The sequence below is a fragment of the Melozone crissalis genome, unplaced genomic scaffold (genome assembly GCF_028551555.1).
Source record: "Melozone crissalis strain CALT ecotype California unplaced genomic scaffold, PUWL_Pcris_2 ptg000027l_1, whole genome shotgun sequence".
In the NCBI taxonomy this organism is placed as follows: Eukaryota; Metazoa; Chordata; class Aves; order Passeriformes; family Passerellidae; genus Melozone; species Melozone crissalis.
In genome coordinates, this window is record NW_026535805.1 from 53,792,343 (window position 1) to 53,814,644 (window position 22,302).

A 22,302-nucleotide genomic window follows, 5' to 3' on the forward strand; every position below is an offset into this window, starting at 1 on the left:
GGATTCCTGAGCACTAAATATTTTTCTCCATGAATAATTTACAACAAAACCTGGAAAAGCCATAGTGGGGGGTTTTGTAGAGTTCCTACAGAATACTTTTCAATCTGTTTTCATGCTATTCCCTGCCATCTTCACCTAAAAATGTGTTGAAAGTCTGAGCAAGATGTTAGGTAGATTAAAAAGGCATTTGTCCAGCAGGAGTGTGTAGAGACCAATCTTTACTTATATTATCCAAACTGTGCAGACTTGTGATTACAGCTGGGTCACCAACTGCAGAAGTGTGCAGTAAGACTTGAACTCATGCATTGTGCCACTGCAATGCTTTCCTAATATATATTGAGCACATTAATTATATAAGTGACCCTAATAAGCCTTGATTTTTCTCATTGACTGTCATTGCAGAGGGCTTTTCTGCATTAATGCTTCTCTAATTAGTTCCCTCTTTTATTGTATTTTGCTAGCAGGTAGCAGCTAATAAACAGAAGTGTCTGTTTTCATATATTTATTTGTTCAGATTTAAAAAAGTATCACAGTAAGTATTATTACATAAAGTAACTCTATTCCTGTCTCTATATTTATGAATAGTTAATGGTCTGTGTCTCTTGCAGGAGATGGAAAGAACAGTTCATGTGTTTGAAACATTCCTGTGAACTCGTCAAGATGGGTGGGTTTATCCTCTCAAACTGCTCATGGGAGAGCAGTCCTCTGAGCCATTCAGTTTCCATTTGCACCAAGTATGTGCAGAGCCTTGGTCTTAAGTGCTCTCTCTTTTTGTTTCTGTTGAATTTGGTGCTATTGTCTCAGGTACCTGAAACCAACCAGCCTACAAGAACCAAACAGAACTTCATATAGTTGTATCTGATATAAATAAAGAATACAATGCCACAGCTTGGAGATTTTTGGTGCTACAGAAACTGTTCTCATTCCTGCTCTTGTTCACTCTACATGCATTATCTATGGGGAAACTTCAGGCAAAGTGAAGACCAACACATACAAGAGGACTGGAAAGAGCAGATCTAAGTTGAATATTTTTAAACAGGCAACCTTTTTTTATTTTTTTTTTCCCAATTTTTCTCTTCTCTGGGGTTATGGACAAAAAAAATCTGTCCTAAAGAAGGCAGTGATGCATTGTGGTAGGAATCTTGAGTAACTGGATGTACAGTAATTTGAAGATGAGGCTCTCTAGAACTGCCTTTAATGTGCCTTTTAGTCAATTGAGAAAGATAAGGCTAAGCAATTTGTTTGGATTATAGCAAATGGCAATGTTAGAAAGCTGTCTGCAGAATGAAGATCTCCAAAAGGATGAATTGTATTCTCTTCATTGGATGGCAGCCAGTATTATGGTTCTATAATGCCTGTCTTACTCTACAGAACTAAACTAAGACACACTGAAAAGCCACATACTTTACCAAAATGGTGAAATTCCTTTTTCATTGGTATATATTTTGTTTTAGAAACAAATTACACAGTGAAACTCTTCTGTGTTGCTAAAAATGAAGCATTTTCCCACCGTGTCCTTGTTTTCCAGTGCGAGTTCTCTGAGGAAGGCAAGGTTAATACTGGCAGGTTTTGTTGGGAAAGTCTGTGTTTGTAATATAGCTTGGACTGTGCAATGCAGGCAAGAAGACACTATAGTTGGTCAAAGTCCTGGAGCCCAACCTCAGCTGAAAATAAAAACTTCTCTTAGGTTTCACGAGTTGTTCTGTGCAAAGCATTGTTACTGTGGGGAGGATTGGAAGACAGCCTTTTGAATCCATCTGTGCTAAGAGTTCTCTGGGTCTGAATTGTGTGGTTCAACACCTTTCCTTTCTGGCAGCTGGAGAGAGCAGTCTAGGCAGTTTTTATGTTTTATCACATTTAGAACATTACCTGGGCTGGTTTATTTCACTCCCACATGGAAGTGTTCTAGAGCAGTTGGCTGCTGTTCCCATCCTGAACTGTTCATCGTGGCTGTCCTTATGTAGCTGCAGAAGTGTCTGTGCAGAAATATGCAATGCAGTGTGGTTAGTTTTTAATAGACAAAACAGACTACTGCAGAGATCCTGAGCTACCTCAGCTTTTTGTATTTTAGTTACCAACAGTGTTTATGGAGGACTGTAATCACGCTGCTCCCTGTACAAACCCAGGCTTAGGGACTCGTCTCCACCCTCATCCCAGGGTAGTGCTGCAGAGAGAGAAAACATGGGCCTTGGGCTACTGCAGTCATCCAAAGTGCTTTGTCCATTGTGGTTAAACATCAGCCTATCTTAGATTTTTTTCGCCCCTGAATGCCACTGTTTTTCTTCATAGGTAATAGCAGGAAAAGGTTTTAAGCATTCATGTACATCTAGTTACACTGAAATGCAACCCATGCAGAAACACTGTATTTTTTAGGTGGGAAAGTGCGATTAAAAACAACAAAAACAAGCAGAAAACACATTTTAAATGAGATTCTTTGATCTCAGATTTGATTATGGGATTTTTTTCCATGTTTCATTTAGTATTTATTAGCATCATACCTGTTTGAGATATTTATGTGTCTGGTACATTAACAGCATTTTGTATTTTGATGGAAATTGTTACAAACTTTAAGATTTGATTAAATGAAATGTAGCAGATTTTTTGTAGCAAGTTTCTGATAAAAGGGTTTTTTGCAAGTCTCAGGTTCTTGCTGCAGAATTTTTTAAAAATATTTATTCCAGTTTCACTTACTCAAAGAAGTTTTTGTTCAAGTAACAGCAGCACTTGTGGAAGATAAAACTGCATTCATTTTTAAGAAGATAATAAATTTATATAAACTAAAACAGTTGAGAATTTTAGTCACCAGTGAGTGTAAAAAGCAAGTTTAAGCTAATGCCTAGCATTAAAAAAGGTTCTAAAAGGTCAGGTTTCTAAAGGAAAATTTTTACTGTCAGTTGTTGATTGGGAAAAATCATTAAGAGGCAACTTTACTGATTGAGGAGCTGCCATGTTGTTTTAGAGAAATGTAGCTAATACCAGATGTTCTAGTGGACAGCTTACCTAAAATGATATACTCGCCTTCTTAGCCCAAATAACCACACTTCAGTTTTTGTTTTCCTTTACAGATGTCTGGTGGTTATAGAGTTAAAACAGCTGTTAATCTATCCATGTGGTCTAAACTTGTTTACTCTTTGTATGTTTTTAATTTTTTTGCCACATAGCACTGGCAAGAGTTTGTACAAATTGACCTCTCTTCCTTGTTTCTTGTTGTGAAAATTGCAAATAAACTCCTGTGTGAGTCCTTGTCCTGGACTCTATGGAATGTGGCCAGCCAGGAGGAGGAGGAGGAGGAGGTTTCCCTGGGGGCTGGGGGGGCTGTTTTGGAGTGATAGAGTTGCTCTTGGGTGATGACTCTGGAGTTAATTGTATTTGCAAGCTTGAATCTCACCTGTGATTATTTTGTTTTGTTTTGTTTTGTGTCCTCTGTATTGTTACTTGATTTCCTCATATGCCAATGTATTTATAGGATTACTGGGTTTTGTAATATCTTGTCTTCCTTTTGTTTTTTTTTTTAATTAAGTTGGTGAGTCAGCGCTGGTTTTACCTTCAGTCTCGTGAATGGCAGGTCCTGCAGCTGATAGTCTTTTATTTTGTTTTTGTTTTATTTTGTAATCACACCATAAGCTTGAATTTGGGCTTGTACTTGCATCTTTTGTATCTTGTACATTGGGTTATTTAGACATTGGGATGTCCTGTTTGGTTTCATTAACGTGTGTCTACTTTGTGGATTAAGTAGACTTCCTTCATCAGCTATGGTATATTTTGGATTCTATAGTTTTATTCAGAATTGTGTTTAAATTGATGTTTTGCATTTTGACTTCATTTTACGTTAGTTTGAAGTAAGTTATTTAATTTTTTTGAACTTCTGGAAATTTTGAACATTTTACTGTAATTTGTAATATAACTGCTGTGAAATACTTGAATAAAGATGACAAGAAAACACAGCTTTAGCTCCTTCAAAAATGTATTTAAAAGAAATGGCTGGAAACAGTCTTTTCCTTACTAGACCTCCTTGGTTTTGCAGTTTAGATGTGACACTTTGGGATCTTGCTGTTCAATTATTTTGAGCAGTTTGGTCCAACTTCTGCTTTCAGTGCTTGTCCATTGGAGAAATGACTTCTAATTAGAGGGTTTTTTTAAAGGAAAGACGATTTCCTTTCTATTTATTATATTTAGCAAAGTTGTTCTTACAGCTTTGGCTTGTTTGTTTTTTGGTTTTTGATAGATGAACTCTTGAGGTATAGGACATGGAACACCCCTGGACATTTCCCTCTTTTCCTTCCTGTGTCCCTTAAACTGTAGAGCTCCTGGGCAAAAGAGTAGATGAAGAATTGGGTAGTAGTAACTTCATGTCTGACTCCAGTTCCACTTTTACATGCAGCTTTGAAAGCACAATTAGATATGAAATTCAATACCTGTTGTATAATAATGATTGGTGAGAGCCTGGGCTCAGCATGGGCTGCTGTGTTTTCACCTTGCAGGTTCCAGCACCAGCTTGAGTTTTCAGTGTGAATAAAGGAAGTGGAGTGTGAGGTCTTGTGTCTCTCTTTGTCTTTCAGGGGTGGGAATGGGCATGCTAACAGGGAAGAGATTCAGGTCTCATTTCTGACAGTGGCTGTAAAAATAACCAGTTGAAAGAGACAAAATATTTGGGAACTGACAAAAGGATTCTTGTAAAGATACTTAGTGAATTTGGAGTGGTACTTCAAAAGCATGATTTAGTAAGAAATAGTTAGGGTGGGTGTTCCTAAAGCCTTTGTAGATGCTTGTGCAACACTCATATTTGTCAAGTGTTCACTGCTTAATGCTGCTTCCTTCTGCTGTTGGTTTCTGCCTTGAATGTAGTTTTGAAATCCAATTTCCCATATTTCCTTAAATTTGCAGTTCTGCACATTCTCTGTTTCCTCCTTAAGCTCTTCAGGTAATTTATTTAAATAAATTAAAAATGAGATCCTTTTCTTCTGTATCTTGGGTAGGATTTGGACTTGTAATGTATGGGGTTTTAAGCCAGCACTGCATGTGAATAAATTCTGCAAGGTAAATCAGTAAACTTACGAACTGATTAATGAAGCCAAACACTTCATTTTTTTCCCCCTCCTCCTTTTATGCTTCACTTGTGGTCATGTAACTATTATGTAAAAATGAGGGATTATAAACTTTAACACTAATTAATTCAGCCTCATTCCATTTCTAGGTGAGTTATTTTTTTTTCCAGCATGATCATTTGCATAGGAAGTGTATTTTAGTTGAACCCACTGCCAGTAGATGGTTGTGACTACTGTGAAATTCCATTTATTTTAGAATTGCATTTGAGTTACGCTATGCTAAGCCTTACTTTTATATCAGGAAAAATCCTTTCCCTTTAAAAGTATGATAAGCAGCTGAGATTTGAAATGGATTCATCACTTCTGGTGGAATGTTAGTGTGAACCTGGCCCTTTGCATTGTGATTGGCTGGACTGGAATGCTGATGTGCTGCTTTCAAGGCTGAGGTGCAAAAGGTGATGTGGAGTTGGGTTCAGATGCTCCTCACATCCAGTGACAGAAGTGGGGCAGGGGCTGTTCATGCTCCACATTTGGGGTGTCAGTGATGCAGCCCCCAGGATGTGTTGGCCAGCAGATGAAGTGGGGTTGGTGCTGCTGTGCTGGACTCCTCTGGTTCGCTGGGTTTGCTTCTGTCCTCCAGCAGTCTGGATTTTGGCAGAGTGTGTGTGAGAAATGTGCAGGTCCCTTGGCCTGGGTGGCTCTGGGAGTGCTCACACCATTTTGTCATCCTGGTTTTGTTGTGGACATGAGAAAACCCTTTTGCATCAGTGTAAAATCTGATTTGTGCCATAGTCCAGAGATGCTCAACTGTATCTGCAGGAAAGTAGGAGTTTGTGGGAGGTGACCTGTCTACTCTGGGACTCTGCCTTGGGAGGAAGGAAAGACTTAAGATCAAGTTTCAGAAGGACTCCCTTTGAAGTATTTATTCATCAAAGGGAGTGAAAGAATAGAGAGGATTGATTCATCCTAGAAAATACATTAAATTTGGACTCAATTAGTTTTCTAAGAAGGAATCTTTCTGCTGTAGAAGGAAAAGAAAATTATGTTTTAGCTAAGAACCTGTTTGTGACAACCCCAGCTACAGTTTTGTTGTAAAGATCTGGCATTCTCCTGCTGACTTTGTTACACCTTACAGAATCCCTTCTGTGTGGAGGCTGCCTGGAAGAACAGTGATACCTGATTTTGGTGATAGGAAAGGGAAATTGCTAATATGTTTTAGGTTTCTAATGAACATAATTCCAGCATGAGTTTTGAAGTGATGCCCACTGTGTTCTCTGTGATATTACAGAAGGTTTAGTGTGAGAAAGGAAATGTAACATGGATAGTGGCATGTTGAATGTGGCTAACATCAGTTTAGTGATAAATTACTGTGTCCTATAGACATTTGAAGTATCATAAATAAAAGCATGTAAGACTACATTTTCATAAAGCATTGGAGATTTAACTGGTATAAAATTAATGTCTCACCTTTATACTGGGGCTAGACTGCTTCAGAGCCTTGCTCTAAGATCTAAAGCTTGTCCAGCAGGAAAAAAGCTTTTTTTAAAAAGCTTCCTTTTCACAAGATTCAGAGGACAGCCACGAAAGTACAAGCTGAGCATAAATTTTGCACTGTTAATCTTGTCAATGCATGAGAATAAATTGTGGAAATGGAAATGAGCTGACATCTAATGATGATTTAAATGTTCAGCAATTTGTTAACAAAAATTGGGTTTATTCACAGGGAATAATGCCAGCAGAAAACACTGGTTTGTGGAATTGGATGCTGTGGCACGTATGATTTAATCTCCTGCATGCCCAGGGCCTGCTGACATCTGAATGGCTTAACAGTGTTTTGGGGAAGGCATTTAGTCTGCAGAGTACATCTGCCCTGCTCTCTGAACTTTCATGGAGTAGTTAAAACTCATGGGTAGAACCATGTGCCTCATTCCTCGTTTGTTTTGGCCCAGCTTCACCTTCCCAGCTCTGCTTCTTGTCGTCTCTTGGTGTTTTAGACTATTCATACCTGTTTCTCCCTCCCATGAAGACACTAATGCACTGTGATCAAGTAGCCTCTCCATCTTCTTTTTGCTGAAAAACAAGGTTTTTATGGCTCTCACTGCATTTTCTCCAGCCTTTAAGTCAATTTTGTGGCTTTATTCTGCAGTAGGTCAATTTTTCAACATCTTCTAAAACATTTGTTCACAGAAGGAATTGATGTGATATTCCAATATAGGTCCCACCAGTGCCATTTATAGAGGGAAAAATCACTGATTCCTATTCCCTGTCCCACTTTTTGCACATCTAAAGATCAATTTAGGCCTTTTATACCAAGAAACTGGGCTGGGTACACTTGTTGTTTGACTCTTCTCAGACTTGCAGCTTTTCATGATGCAGTTCTCATCCTGAATGTCAGTGTTCCTCATTCACACCTCTCTGAGGTCCTGCTTAGCTTTATGAAAAGAAGTTTTATGGGTCCCAGGCAGCCAGAGGAGCCAGCACCATATGTATGACTTGTTCAGGCCTCATTATCTTTCCCTTGGCTAATCTCCTTTTCCACAGGTCTGTGACTTGTGATTTATGTCAACGTTTTCCTTCAAGAACTTTGGGAGAAGAGGATTCCCCCATTAGAAATCTGCTCAAGTAATTCTCAATTACTATCAGAGTACCAAATTGAGAATTACTTGAGCAGATTGGATATTCCTCAATTAATCTGCCTTTTCTTAGCCCATTTAATATTTGCTGTCTGAATACTGTACCATGAGGAAGTTGAAGTGTTTTGTCACATGCTGTTGAAAATCTATTACCTTATCAATCAAATGTGTAATCCTGTCAGAGAATGAGATCAGCTTTGTGTGATACAGCCAATTTTCTAGAAAATCATTGTATTTCTTCTTATCCATTTGATTCATGATCACTTTAGTTAGATATCATCTTTCCATTTTTACTTGGGCTTGATGTCAGGTGACTGGCCTGTAATTACCCGGTCATTTCACTTGCCCTTTGATAACTGTCACATTATTGGCACTCTCTGAAATACCCCCATGTTATTAAAAATGAATGTCAGCAGGGCAGAGACTTCTGGGCTTTCTGGAGATGGTTGAGTGTTAGGTTACCTCTGGAATTAAAAACCCCTTATCCAGTTGGGAAAGTCTCATGTTCTCTCCAGGTAGTGAGCAGTCTGCATGTATTGACCTCCATAGGGGATACCTCTTGCCAAGCAGTAAACAGAAATATGAGCCATTCCCAAGCTGCCACATTTCCACTCTTAATTTTCCCCAGAAAGACTATGTGTGGCTTTTTTATGATAGAATCAGAGAATGTTAGGGATTGGAAGGAACCTTAAAGATCATCTAGTCCCAATCCCCTGCCATGGGGACTAGGCCAGGTTGCTCAAGGCCTTATCAAACCTGCCTTTGAACGCTGCCAGAGTCGGGGCATCCTGTACCAATGTCTCACCACCCTCACAGGAAAGAATTTCTTCCCGATACCTAATCTAAATCTCCCTTCTTTCAACAGTTCCTGTCAAAGAGTGCCTCTCTAGATTCCCTCTAGGGAATCCCTTCAGTTACTGGAATGTTGCTATGAGGTGATCTTGTAACCTTCTCCAGCCTCAACAGCCTCAGCTTTCTCAGCCTGAAATGTTCCAATACATAAACAAGGAACTTGCAGAAAAGCTGGGCCTAAATTGAAATAGGTAAAATTGAAATTGATGTAACAAGTAATGGAGCACTGCATTCACTGGACACAAAAATATATAACTTACTAAAAGATTATCTCTTTTAATGGAAATAGCTACTAAAATTCCAGTGGGTTTGGCAGTGTAGGCTTGCTTTGTGAGAGCTGATTATTGTTTCTGTGGTAGAAGGACAGTGATTCTGGTGGAGCATCAGGCTTAGGATACTCTTAAGAGCGTTTGGTTTCTCCCCTTCCCTGTTCCATTCCCTGATCCTTATCTGGATGCTGTCCACCAGCACAGGGACGTTGCATCAGAAATTAGAAACTGCTGCAGTTCCCAAGATGTGGAAGAGGGATTGGCTCATTTTTATCTGCAAGACCTACCTTTTATTAACATGTATTGTTTTTAATGAGGTGAGAAGCAGATGCTTCTTTAGGAATGTCACAGGTGACCTTAGGTAGGTGTCCACTCTTTAGCCACAAAAACACAGGAAAAAGTCACTGATGCTGGACAACAGCAGAGGTTTGATATTGCATTTTGTCATTATGAATCTTGCTGCGTAAGATCTGGGGTATGTGTGACTCCAAAGGAAGAAAGAACTCTGCTCAAAACCAGCAGATTATGAAATTAAAAGCAGGAAGCCTTTCAAACCTTCATTGTACAGCCCACCACTAATGAAAAATGCAGAAGCAGATATGGCTTGATGACACCACTGGAGCTTCCTTCTCCCAGGTAGTAACTGAGCCAAAACACTTAATTCTGTGTGTAAAGCTGCTGCCGACTGAAGTAGAATTTGTTTAGATAAAGGAAATTGGAATTTATTACTCTGTGAGAAATCTGCTGGCTAAACAGGACTTCCTGAAAGTAGTGTATGTTATCAAAAGAAAAAACGCTGGTGACCAGCAAAGGGAGAGTTGTTTTCACTGTAGTCTGCCACTCTGGTTTTTGTTTCCAGGCTTCCAGAGCTCGGCTGAGGAGCCCACAATGTCAGCTCTTGCTCTCATGAATCCTAACCTCAGTGAGTGTTTAATCATGCCTCAAACAGCTTGGCTTTTTGGAGGAAAAATGGTGTTTCTGCTCTGGTATTGCTGTCCAGCTCAGTGTAATGAGTGATGGGAACACCATGCCTGGGATGCATCCATCTGCTTCCCTCCGGACCACTTTCTTTCTGGCCTTTTCTGCAGTCTAAAGTTATCAACCCAGAACACTCACTGATGATGGGAACTTAGTGCTGCCTTCTGTACGTGCAGGCGTCTCTACCTCAGCTGAGGGCACGCTTCAGCTCCTGTTTTTGAGCTGACTTCAAATGGGAAAGAAGGCATTAAGGGATGAGCTTAAGGGTCTCATCCAATTTAAAAAGCTTGTATTAGCATGACAAGTTAAAAATGTCCAAGTGATACAGAGTCAGTGTTTTCTTTCAGACCTTGCACAGGTTGCACCCTGCCAAGCCCTGACTGCATGTGCTGTGTGTAGTTTTATTTGATATTACATTACACCATGTCATGTTTTTTCAGTGGGGACAGAGCAGCAGTGTGGTTCTGAGACCATGCCCTTGCACTGGAAACTGCAGAGAAAAGCTTTGGGATCCGCTCCCTTTTTCCCAGATAAATCCTTCACGAGAAGCCGGAGGGTGGTCGAGTACCTGGAGCCACTTGTGCCAGTTCCATCTCTGCTGGTTGAACAGATCTGTGCTGGTGGAGCTGGGCGGGAGCAGCTGCTCTCCTGGCTAATCCCTGCAGCTGCAGAGCGCGGGGCTGGGCTGGCTCGCTTTGTCTGCCCCCTCCAAGGGCAAGCTGGAGTGTGCCCAGCGCTCCTAATTAGTGCTGCTCTTACACTGTGCTGAGCTCAGCCTTAACACCTACCTGCAGTTAATTAGAAGATGGGGTTGCTGAGGTTTTATTAGTACAGTGTGTTTGCTGCTGGATGAAACAACGGGAGAAGGGGGATGACTTGTGTAATTGTCAGGGGTGGGTGATTACCTGAGCACAGTGAGCAGCCCCTTTGGAGATCACTCTCCTTCCCAGGTGGGCCAGAGGAGGGTCACACCAGCGGGCCAAAGAGGCTGTTGGGCCAGCCTGTCCCCCTGAATTCCTTAAAGCTTTTAAGAAGAAAAATCTCTGACCAGATATGTGCATATGATTCATTTGGCATAAGCACTCAGCCAACTTCCCAGAAGGGTACTAAAATAATTTCCACATACAAGTAAAGTAAATAGTCTGTGTCTTGTTCATCCTACCAAGTATTATTGACTAGTGCTGAGTAAGAGATCCGTGCAGAGCCTTGATGAAAGGTTGGCAACTCACCCCACTTGGTCTGGATTATTGTAGCATGGTTTTGTAATATTGAATTGGAAGGCTTTTAGTAATCTTCACAGGCTGTTCAACCTCAGCCACTAAGCCTAAACTAAAATGTTGAAAAACTGCAGTTCACACTCTTAAATACTCTGTAAGAACTGGAGACAATTTCAATAAATGTTAGGCTCTTTCTGTTAATGTGCAGAACAGAAATTACCTACTCAGATCCGGCTGAAATGTTCCACTGTGGTGGTATTTGAGACTAGTTATATTTGGCTCATCTTTGTTCCAGATCCAGTTTTACAACTACCAGATGACACCCTAATGAAACATCAAAGAAGCCATGAACAGTTGCATGGAATTGCTCTCTGAACGATGCATCCAGTGAGGTACAGAGCTCCCACACTGGATATGAAGGAATTTTGACCATAGGGCAAATGCAGCTTTCATCTTTTAGACATTGCAGCAGCAGTGCAGCACAAATTTTTGCTTTCATTTAAAAAAATGAAAAAGCTGTTTATCAGGGGTTTTCTTCAAGATCGTTTCCTAAACTATCTTGAGCCCTTCTGTTCTTTACTTAATAGTACATTTGGGAAAATAGATGAACAAAAAACCAGTCCTTCTGAATAAAATCTAAAATTACTTCCAAGAGATTTTTTCTGAAATGAGAATGAAAGCACTTTGGAAGCTTCTGAGTGTTTAAGTATTAGCAATAAATTTTTGGATTTGCAAGAGAAACTAGATAGAATGAATACATTTTCATCTCTGGATGGGTTGAAACATGAAGTCCCCATTTGTGCAGTGTTTTTCCTTGATCAATCATGACAAAATTAATCCAATCTGGATGCTGAATCTAGATCTATAAATATATTTATTATAATATAACAAGAACTTAACAGTAAACATAAACTATATACAATACCATTACAGATAACCCTGTTTTTAATATTATTCACAGAAATAGCCAGTTTTGTTCCAGTGTGAGAAATGAAGAAATAAGCTAAATTGAAAATGTCGAATGTGTTTCAGTCTTGTTGACAGGTAGCACCTCCTTTGGAGGTAGACACACACCAACACTAAAATTAGTCCTGCCCCAGGCAGTTAGAAACTTGTGCTCCAATCTTTAGGTTCACACTTGCACCCTGTTTGACATAAATACTTTAAATGACATACTAGTATATAATTTTGTTGTGCTTATTATTTTTCTTTTCTTTAAAGAATAAATAAAACAACTGCATAACAAAGGCTGGAACCTCACTGTCAAAATGAGAGGCTTGAGTCACCCTATAGCTTGACTCAGCTGACTCGAGCACATTTTCTTTAAATACTGCAAGATACAAATGTCTTTGTTTTTTTTTTAATTTTATTTTATAAATGGTTATTAATAAAATAAGATGATTAGCTAAACATCTGCATTGATTTCCCCAAAGCTGTAGGCAGACCTCCCTTCATATAAAAAGGCTACTGTATTTGGTATGAAATTCAACTAGATATTGAATGCAAGATCTCACCCACACCCTGTACAGGACTCTCCTTGAATTACTGGTATGGCATTTGGGATTTGAGTCTGCAAAGGCAAGTATGGCAGCTTTTTCCCTCTGCTTGGAAGGAAACCAGACAATCCTTAGCTTGGGGTTACTTTCTACTGCTGAATTTTAAGATTCTTTCCCCTGTCCCCTCTATGTTACCCAGTCCATCTCCCATTTATTCCTTTTATGTATAAATTTAAAAAGAATTTCCACATCACAATGCTCTCTGGATAGACAATATTTTAATATATATAAAAATATAACCCCTGTGCTGTGCATATACGTACAACTCTACATAGTAATAATTTGAAGTCTCTTACACTGGGCTTAAGTCTATGCATTTTTCTACCATGGGCTTTAAACTCAAGTGTTTAAAATCTGTAAATAAAAAGTATAAGGCTTCCACACCTAAGGAAGGAACTTGAAAAATAAAGTAAAATAAAAAACTTCTCAGCCTTTACATAAAAGATAGTGGCGTGTATCCCGACGTAAGGAATTTTGGTTGAGAGCCAAAACCGAGTGCGCAGCCACAGGAGGCATCTTCTGTGTTTGATGAGCACGTGGCAAACCCACACTATGCTGTGCATTTTACTGTGATTGATTCCAGCCAGAAGTGAAGAGTGGGTTTATCAGGAGAATGCCTCTGGAATCCAAGCTGTTTCCATTTTGCACTGAGGGAATTCACTGCCAAGTGCATCAGCAGAAACCCAGAGGAAAAGGTTTAGAAGCCTCCCACCCGCCACTGTGGGCACAGCCACATGTGCCCGCACGAGAATCACCAGGAGCAGAAACTCATCCAGCCCAACAGACCTTTTGTTTTCAACATTTTACATGGAATTTACTACCAATGGCTATTCTTCTTCTCCCTAGTCCCCACCTCACCCTGCTTTTGGGCTCTTCTCTAGAGAACTGAAATATTTGTTTGATCTGATGGAAGACTGACACCAACATAAGCCATCTGTCACACAAAATTTCTCTCAGTCATTGGTATTGAAAAGCATGTATTAGAAACAAATGTAGGAATCAAAGTGGTAAGGACACTTTGACCTTTCAAATAGACTGATGCCTAAAGTGTAATAGTAAAACTAATCTGCATGGTTATTTCAAGAATCAAGCTTGAGCTCTAAAGTAAAATGCAGATTATTTTTTTCCTCTCTTCCCCAGCTTAAAAAATATGAGAAATTCTATTGCACCTGGGTTGACCAAAAGCCGATGTCCAGAACAAGTGCCACTATAACATCTAGTGACACCCTTGCATTATTAAGTTACAATATCTTACATAGCACGGAGCTCTCTGCTCCTGGTTCACCAAAAGGTGAGGATGATTTTTCTACATTCAATGTAGACACTATTCAAGACTTTAGAGCAATATGTTCACTGGCTGGCTTTGCTGCTTTTGTTCCTTAAGTAACAGTATTCTTCTTGCCTGCTTTCAGCAGGTACAAACCGTTCTCCACCCAACTCCTGGAACATCAGCCGCTCTGAATGTACTTCTTGATTGCTACGCAGCCGTGTCGGAAAACGGGGCAGGGCATATTTGGTAGAAGTGTCCACGTGTTTGTTTTAGGGTCATAGGCTTCCATGTTTCCCAGGGCAGGTCCTTCACTGCTGACAATCCCACCAGTAGCATAGATTTTTCCATCCAGAACCACAGCACTGTGTTTTTCAAAAAAAGAAAAAAAGTTAGAGTTAGTTGTCTTACTGAGCAATTTTCTTTTTAGGCTTAAAACAAACCCAGTCTTTTATAACAATGGGTAAACAATGAATACACCTTTTGTTCTTATCTGTATAAAGAAAGCTGTGTGGGCATTTCTCTTCTCTCTCCTTTTCTCTCCCCAAAATTAATCCTTTTTGTGTTCCTGCCAGGTAGGTAACTGTTGTCTCTAATGTAAACAACAGATAAAAGTCCAAGTAAGATCTTTCTCCAGCCCACACCTGGGATCTGCAGCAAAAGTGGCGGGGTGCTGTGTCCCTGTAATACTTTGCACATGCAAAACCAATCCAAACAATTTGGGGTTCCCACCACCTCAGCTGGAATAAAATCTTTCTTCAAGTTACTTCTTTAATTGTTAAAGAATGCTACAAAATGGGGAGTAAAAATCTTCAAGTGTGTTCTGTTTCTTCAGCCCCTTCCATGGTTGTGTCCTGGCATGGGGTCCTGGAGATCCTGCTGGCTTTCTCCTTGTGTACCCCGGAGTTGTCCAAGGGCAAGTGGATCTGGGGCACACAGGTGTGGTGGCCGGGGCTGTGTGGCTGAGGGAATGACAGGGCAGCTCTTTGTTGGCATCTAAAGAAGATAAAAGACCTTACTGCTTTCCTAAAGTGAAAGTGTTTGACTTCAGATACCTCATGTAAATCAGGAATAATGGGGCTGGACTAATCCCATGGTCCATAGGCTCCTGGTAAGAGGGAAGGTGCACAGGTGTGGAAGGTATTTGAAAGAAAAATTGTCCCTTGGCCTCATCTCTTCCTCTTCCTTCCATTTTGTGCCTTGGCCTCTTGAGCACACAGCAGGACACTGCTTTGGGCTGAAGAAGATGGGGCTGGGCTCCCATGTGTGCATTTGGGAATGTCAGAGCATGGCAGAGGCCTCTAGGGGAGAAAAGCCAATGCAGAGCCTGCTGTGTGCTCCATGCTGCCTTCACACTGTGTGGGGGGAACCCAAAACTGAGACTGTCTGCTTTTCCTCTGCCAGGAAGCCCAAATTTGCCTTCCAAGATGATTTAAAGATGTTGTTAATCTGGATGGGGTCGGCAGTGGTTTTTCTGGTCCGTTTGGAGAGCAGCTGGTGAATGATTATGTTGGGAAGGAAAAGGGAGACTCGGAGAGTATGTACCTCGCAAAGGATAGCAGGGAGAACAAGAGGGGGAGAAGAGAAACTAATTGCAACCAAGAAGGTGGCCTAGACCTAACAAGGCGGAAAAGCTTAGTGAACTTCTACTCTTGTTAAAAACAAAGTAATTTTGTCTGGCTAATTTTGACGTACTGGGAAGAGAAAAGACAAAAAGTGATAAAGGCAAAAGCCAGAGTGTGCTGGAAGACACAGGATGAACTGAGACTAAAATGGCACCGACAATGCCACATGCTTCTGAAGAACACAAGACTCTGATGTCCTTGTGGAGAAGCAGAGCCTGAGGTTAAAAATAAACTCACAATGACAACAGTGAGGACTCAAATAAGCCTAGTCCCTGGGTACCGCCAGGAAATAGGAAATAATGAGAATCTTGTCAAAATAACTGTTAATCTGAAAGGAGGAGGAAGGAGAGGGAGACTTGAAACATTTGATTAGAGCCTATCCACAAATCAGCAGGGCTGGATGATGCATAGCCCAGGCTCCTGAGGGAGTTTGCTAATGAACTTACTGAACCACGGGTAATTATTTTTCAAACGCCAGGGAGAAACAGGGAAGAATAAGGACTTGAGTAACGCAAGTGACGTCCTGAAAGATGGCTTTGAAAGAGAAGGAGCTCACCTCCAAAAGAGCCAGAGCTGGTGGCCGAGAGGCACTGCCTGGCAGAAACTCCTGCCAAGGCTCAGTCTCTATGCCCAGGAGGAAGCAGAGGTGGCAGGACCAGCTGACCGAGTAAATCAGAGAAATGTGCCAATTAAACAACAGTTTTGGACTTAGGATATTTGCTGAGGGGTGGAAAGCCCATCTCTGGACACGAAAAAGTTACTCTTTAGGCAGGCTGGGAATTTCAGCTTGCAAAATGTGGCCTGAGGAGGGGGAAGGATTGCCCCACCCCAGGCTCCTGATGTGGTGGAGGGGCTGTTGAAACGAGCAGAATGAGAGTTGAGAGATAAGGCTCTTGGGCAGTAGTCACTGGTTTTGCTTAACTCTTTTTTTTTTTTCTGGATTGTGAAGCTGAAAAAGATGGAAGCTAATTTGTTTGGGATATGCTTTTTGGGATGTGGAAGAAGGTCTAATGTCAGAGATGGACTGTTGTACAAAGCAACTCTGCTGCCTTGGTTCTCTAATGAAATGCTGATTACTAATTAAAACAGTACTCCTACACAATGCTTGATGCAAAAAAGGAAATAAAAATTAAATGGGTGATAAGTTTTGTTGGGTTAAGTGGGAAAAATGAAACAACTCCAAAAGAGCCCCAGAAAAGATCTGTCTAAAGAACTATCAATAATGGGCAATTGAAACAAGTATTAGTGTGGAGCATGGAGACTGGGGCTGGTTCCATCAGTGCTGATGACCAAAGTCTGCTGTCCATGAATGGCCTTAGTTTTGATTTCCTGGTGTGGACATGCTGGTGTGGATGGCAGCACCTCCACCAATACAGAAAGGATCTCAGTCCTCAGTCACCACTGATGTACAAGGCTGGTCCACCACTCCCTGCTCATTAACTGATGAAATTCCTCTGCATGGAGTCATTCATTACCAGAGGGAAGACTCTACAGGTGACCACAGGAGCAGGAGCCAAGCAGGCACCAGCCCTTCCTTGCTGGCTCTGTGCTGCTCAACTGAAACCTGGCCCTAAGTGCTGGTGTTCCCTCAGACATCTCACGTGAGGGCTCTAAACAGGGACGTGGGTGCTTTACAAATTCTTGTGTTGCATCTTAGCCACCCACACTCCTTGCAGTGAAATCTTCTCTGTGGCATGTTTGTTAGGAGCTACTCTGAGCCAGAGCTGCTGCCACCACAGAGCTGAGCAGCCAAGGAAACCTTCGCAAAATGATCTGGGTCTGGGCTCCTCCCCAGCCCATGCTCTGGATTTGGGGTTACAGCAAGTGGGCAAGTGCTGCCCCTGTTCTCTGGAACCTGGGCTACAGCCCTGGAAAGAATTCCTGCCCAGCTCAATCCTGTACCTTCCCATCATGGTGCTAACACAGTGAGGAAGAACTGGATGCTGAATTCCACCCTCTGGAAGACTGTATGAATTTTAAATGGTGATTAGAGCAACTTCTGCTCCCTCTGTATGCAATTCCCATATATAAGATTGGCATAATGCTTGTGAGTCATGCCTGAGGTTAAGCAAAGAACTGAGCTGCTCCTGCCATGAAGAAATAGTTCTGAGCAAACAGTGGATCCTCATGAACAGGGAACTTTGGATATATTCAGCCATCTCTGGAGCTGAAGTGGCAGGTAGATGCTTAAGATAATTAGGAATTTAATCCTAAATTGCTGCTACTTTGTAGTATTAGGACAATCACTGCTAATTTCTGGGACCTGAGAGAACAGAAAACTCAAGTGGGCTCTAAAACCTTAAGAAAAGTGAATGGAAAGGAGAATGCTCATTGCTCTTTCTTCTTTACTGTGACAATATTTCGTTTCTCCCCTCCCCTCCATCCCATCAGCTGTAAAAACATCGTTACCAAGGCTGACATACAAAGAAAGAAATAATTACAATAATTAGGATGCGAGTTTATTGCTTGGTGCCATTAATCCAGAGAGATAAAATGATTACAGGCTGTCAGAGCCTGGGAAGGAAGGAAGGAAGGTCTGTGCCAGAGAGCCTTGCTGCAGGGACACAAACCCTGATGGCTTTGGGGCAGTGGCTTCCCTGGCTGGGGAGCAGCCAGACCTCCACCTCTCCAGCAGAATGCCTGGGGAGAAGGTAATGGGCATCCAAATCCAGATCACTTCAGCCACTCCTTCCAAAAATATGAGTTACAGCAAATTATTACCATGCAGGCTAATGAATGACCCAGCTTTCTACTCTGCAGGTAATTACTGCTGTTCACTAGAGAGGCTTCTCCTGCCCTGTGACTGATTCTCCTGAGGTGCCTGGGCATCCTTCATTTCCCAAGCAATGCTCAGTGTCAGAGGATCATGCTGTGACTGTCCCCTGACACTGCCATGGGTTGTCCGATCCATCTGCTGACCTCCATGAAGCTCTGGATCATACTCCCAGGAAAATCTCAATGAGGCTGAGGTGTGCCAAGGGCTGGTGGGGACCTGACTGGTGTGCTTGTGTAATCTAAACACCCTTTACATCTCTTCCCTGCCTATCCACCTTTCAGTCCCTGCCCAGGGTGAACAAGTCGCAGAGAAGGTCCCTCTCTGACAGCTCTCTTGATGGACAAACTGAATCACTGAACCAAAAAATCCAAGAACAGCCCAGGCAGGAAGAGACCGTGAAAGATCATCTGCTCCAACCTTTGTGGGAAAGGGGCACCAGATGAGATTTTCTTGCATCCTGTCCAATCACATCCTGAAAACCTTTGGTGATGGGGACTCCACCACATCCCTGGGGAGGTTGTTCCAGAGAATGACTGATCTCACTGTAAGGAATTCTTGCATCAGGATGAAGCCTCTGTTTGTGCAGCTTTTACCTCTTGCCCCATTGTCTTCTCCCCACAGCTCCTTGTCAATAGAGAGCTTCCATCCTCCTTGTGGCTGCTCTTTTAGTGCTGGAATACTCTTGGAGGGTCCCCTGAGCCATCTCTTTCCAGGGAGAAAAGACTTTTCAATCTTCCCTCATCAGGCAGGTTCCCTAGTCCTTTGAACATCTTTACAACCCTCCTCTGGACCCTCTTCAGTCTATCTGTGTCTTTTTTGAACTGTGGGAACTGAAAGTGCTGCCTGACAAGAGCTGAGTAGAGTGAGAAGATGGAAGTCTCTTGATGGGCAGTAAGATTTGGAAGCAGAGGATCACTGTCTTTTTTTCTCTATGTTTGAGAGGTGAATGCCTGGGTGCTCTTGCTCCAGCATTTATGTCTCCCAGTGACATGCTGGACATAGCATCAAGCAGTGGGACGACAAGAAATGGTAATTTTATTACTTCTTTAAAATTTCCTGCTCAGTCCTAAATATCACATCAGCCTCATCAGGAAATGTTAACACATAATTGTTAAAAATTCTGTCTTTTAACTCTCAGGGTTGCAAAAGATTTGACATGGCTGAATTAGTGTACTGTTTTGACTGCCTGCAGCTTAGTATCTATTGAGGCCTCAAACAATATTCTTCTCTCTCCTCATTTCTGGCTATGCATGCAGAAGCACACATTTATTTCAAGCAGTTCCATGAACATTATTGAGTATTACCAGTTAGGTTGACGCAGCATCTGCTTAAAAGAAGGAAAAAAAAAAAAATAAGATCCCTGCATTTATTAGTGGATGAATTTCCTTCCTGACCTAAGATTTCAGGAAGGCTTTACTGGAAGTGGAACTGAATGACGCGGATGGGATTTTTGAGGTTGTCCTGTGCAGGGACAGGAGCTGGACTTGATGATCCTTGTGCATCCCTTCCAACTGAGGATATTCTGTAATTCCAGGATGCTCATCAACTGGATGGAGCTGGTGTTAGGACCAGGGAAGCCTCCAGGGTCCCAGCCCCTGTAGGGTGTGGCTCTGGGCAGTGCCAGGCAGAGCTGCAAGTGCTCCTTGAGCTTTCTGTTCAGCCTGGGACCTTTCTGAGACACCTGCACGGGGGTTTGAGGCACTGGAGCAAAAGGCATTGCAGGCCCTGTGTCCGTGGGTGGTGGCAGTCAGGGAGCCAAGGCGCTGTCCCAGCTTGGTGGCTGTCCCTGCCTGGTGGCAGTGCTGACAGCCCCCAGTGGTGGCAGCCAGGGTGTTGTGTCGCACAAGGCTTGAGCTCAGATGGCCATGTCACGCTGCCAGAAGTGTCATCTTTACAATGAGATGGATAAATGAGGGTCCAGATTAGTCATGGTCAATTAGGAGGATATCATACCCCTTCCTGGAGCAGGATTATTAGTGTGGGTGTTCTGGCCAAGCTCCAGTTATATTCTCCCCTACTCCACGAGCACTTTCCCTTGCTAATGATCCAAAGCCATCACGTGGCACCGTTACTTGTTGCTGAAATCCAGCAGTGTTTTACTCCACAGTCCACAGCACATCAGTAATGGCCTGAGTGCTCTGTCTGTATCAGTTATGCTTTAATGCCCACCACAATCCTTCATGTCATCAGTTCCTACAGAAATTCCTGCCTGCTAAGTTAGTCTGGTGCAGCAGCTCCAGCAGCTCTCACTGCTGTCTGTGGAGCAGAGCCCCAGACCTATGTCTCCTTCCAGATAGGCTAGAAGGTTTTGGTTTTCCCTTCTGGACTACAAACAGCTCCAGCTGCAAGTGCTGCTGGCTGAACACACCAGCCTTCCTGCCTGTAGGTTTGGGAAGCCCATGGCCACTGAGGAATGTTCCATAATAGTTTCATAATAGTTGCACCTGGGAACATCCATCCAAACAAGCTGTGCTCCAATCCCTTCCAGTGCCTGGAGTTACCATGAGCTTTACAAGGCAGAAAGGAGCCAGCCTGGGGAGGCTGTAGCTGGTGCTGTATGTAAGCAATGCCTGGCAGGTCATTACAGGAAGCACCATGCTTTGCTGTTCAAAAACAAGTCCTTACTTGAAAAGAAGAGGTGGGGGTGGGGGGTGTGTATATGTGTAAAATAATCCCCACACTGACCCTGGTTTTGTTCAGCCTGAGTCAAAGTTTTATTAAAGATTTCCATTCAGCAGAACCATCTAATAAATCTTACTGGTTAGCAGTCAGAGGAGGAGGAAGAAAATGCTTTTCTGGTGTCTGTTGGGAATTGCTGGTACTAAATTAGGTTCCCTGGAATTATTGCTGGCACCACCATGCTGCCGCGGTTGCCCCGTGGAGGCTCTCTGTAGCACAAGCCTGTTTGCACGCTGCCTGCATTCTAAGCAAGCAGAATATGGAATTTTTAATCATGCACAGGAATGCATTTGGTATTCTTTTCACTTGTGGAAAAATAAACCCTTGAAGGGCACTGCAGGAAGGGAGAACTCCCACCTGCAGTGCCATGCTGAAGGGGAGGGATATCTGCAAGTCTTTTTGGAGGGAGGTGTCTGGCAGAGCAAGGTGTCATCATCTCATCCTGGCTTTTCATTCCTGTTGGCTGCTGTCCACTATCTCAAGATCCTGCAAATAAACAGGGGCTGCCAAACTGAGAAAGGGTGTGTGGCAAAAAGCTCACACTTGCCTGATGTTTGGGAAATGTCAAATATTTCCCTCACCTGTTGTGTGGAAGGTGTTCAAGCTCTCAGTGAATTTTAAAATGCTTCAGGCCTGTTATAGCTCTTTTCCCATTTAGCACCATCTTTCAAAGGGTTAATTCTACATCAGCATGAATTTCTTATTGGCTTCCATCAGGCTGGGCTTAATCTGAAAATGATCCTCAATTTGCTCTTCTGTTGATTGTGAGCTGGAGACCGAACCATTTATTTTTCATTTTTCATTAAAAGTAATTTAACTTGATATTAAAACCATTTGAATGGACCTTTAATTTTTCACAGGCAGGGAATGTCACACACATTTCTTTTCCCTCTGCTTGAGGCTATCATGTTCCCTCACCATTAACATGTAGAAACAAAGCAGATAAAAATAAAAGTGATGCGGTCAAGATTTTTCCCAGCAAATTCAGTATTGAGTGATTCCTGGTGAGAGGAGATCAATAGCATGCAGTTAATTTTTAAGTTGTTTATGTTGTTGCTTTTAAACCATGCTTTTTGTGATCCATGCTAATGAGTGGAATGAGGAATTTATAGATTCACAGGCTAAGGTCAGAAGGGACCTCTGTGCTTAGTTAATCTGTGCTTGTGTATATGCAGGCCATGGACATTTCCCCAGGCAGCATCTCTCCTGGAAACGTATCTAATCTCCTCTTAAAAACAGCGAGTGTTGGTGAGTTCACCCCTTCCCTTGCTGCTTCTCTGTTTAATTATCCTTGCTGTTGGAAAAGTACTTCACTTACGAGATGTGTAACTTGACTTTCCAGCCCTTGTGACCTGCTACGCCTTTGTCTGCGAGACTGAAAGCTTCTCCATTTGCTCCCAGTGAT

General features: G+C 42.1%; 2 protein-coding genes across 4 annotated transcripts in view; one reads left to right on the plus strand and one right to left on the minus strand.

Annotated features, from left to right (window-relative positions):
• The window catches only part of ATAD2B (ATPase family AAA domain containing 2B), a 74,287-nt gene extending 70,355 nt beyond the window's left edge, over positions 1 to 3,932 (plus strand). Inside the window, exon 28 of the mRNA XM_054280122.1 lies at positions 609 to 3,932. Coding sequence (XP_054136097.1) covers positions 609 to 650 — 42 coding nt within the window. The 3' untranslated portion in view covers positions 651 to 3,932. The remainder of the gene's footprint in view (positions 1 to 608) is intronic.
• Positions 3,933 to 11,928: 7,996 nt separating this feature from the next.
• The window catches only part of KLHL29 (kelch like family member 29), a 387,532-nt gene continuing 377,158 nt past the window's right edge, over positions 11,929 to 22,302 (minus strand). For all 3 annotated transcript variants that reach the window (XM_054279557.1, XM_054279555.1, XM_054279556.1), the window contains one exon: positions 11,929 to 14,182. In XM_054279557.1, coding sequence (XP_054135532.1) covers positions 13,999 to 14,182 — 184 coding nt within the window. In that variant the 3' untranslated portion in view covers positions 11,929 to 13,998. The remainder of the gene's footprint in view (positions 14,183 to 22,302) is intronic.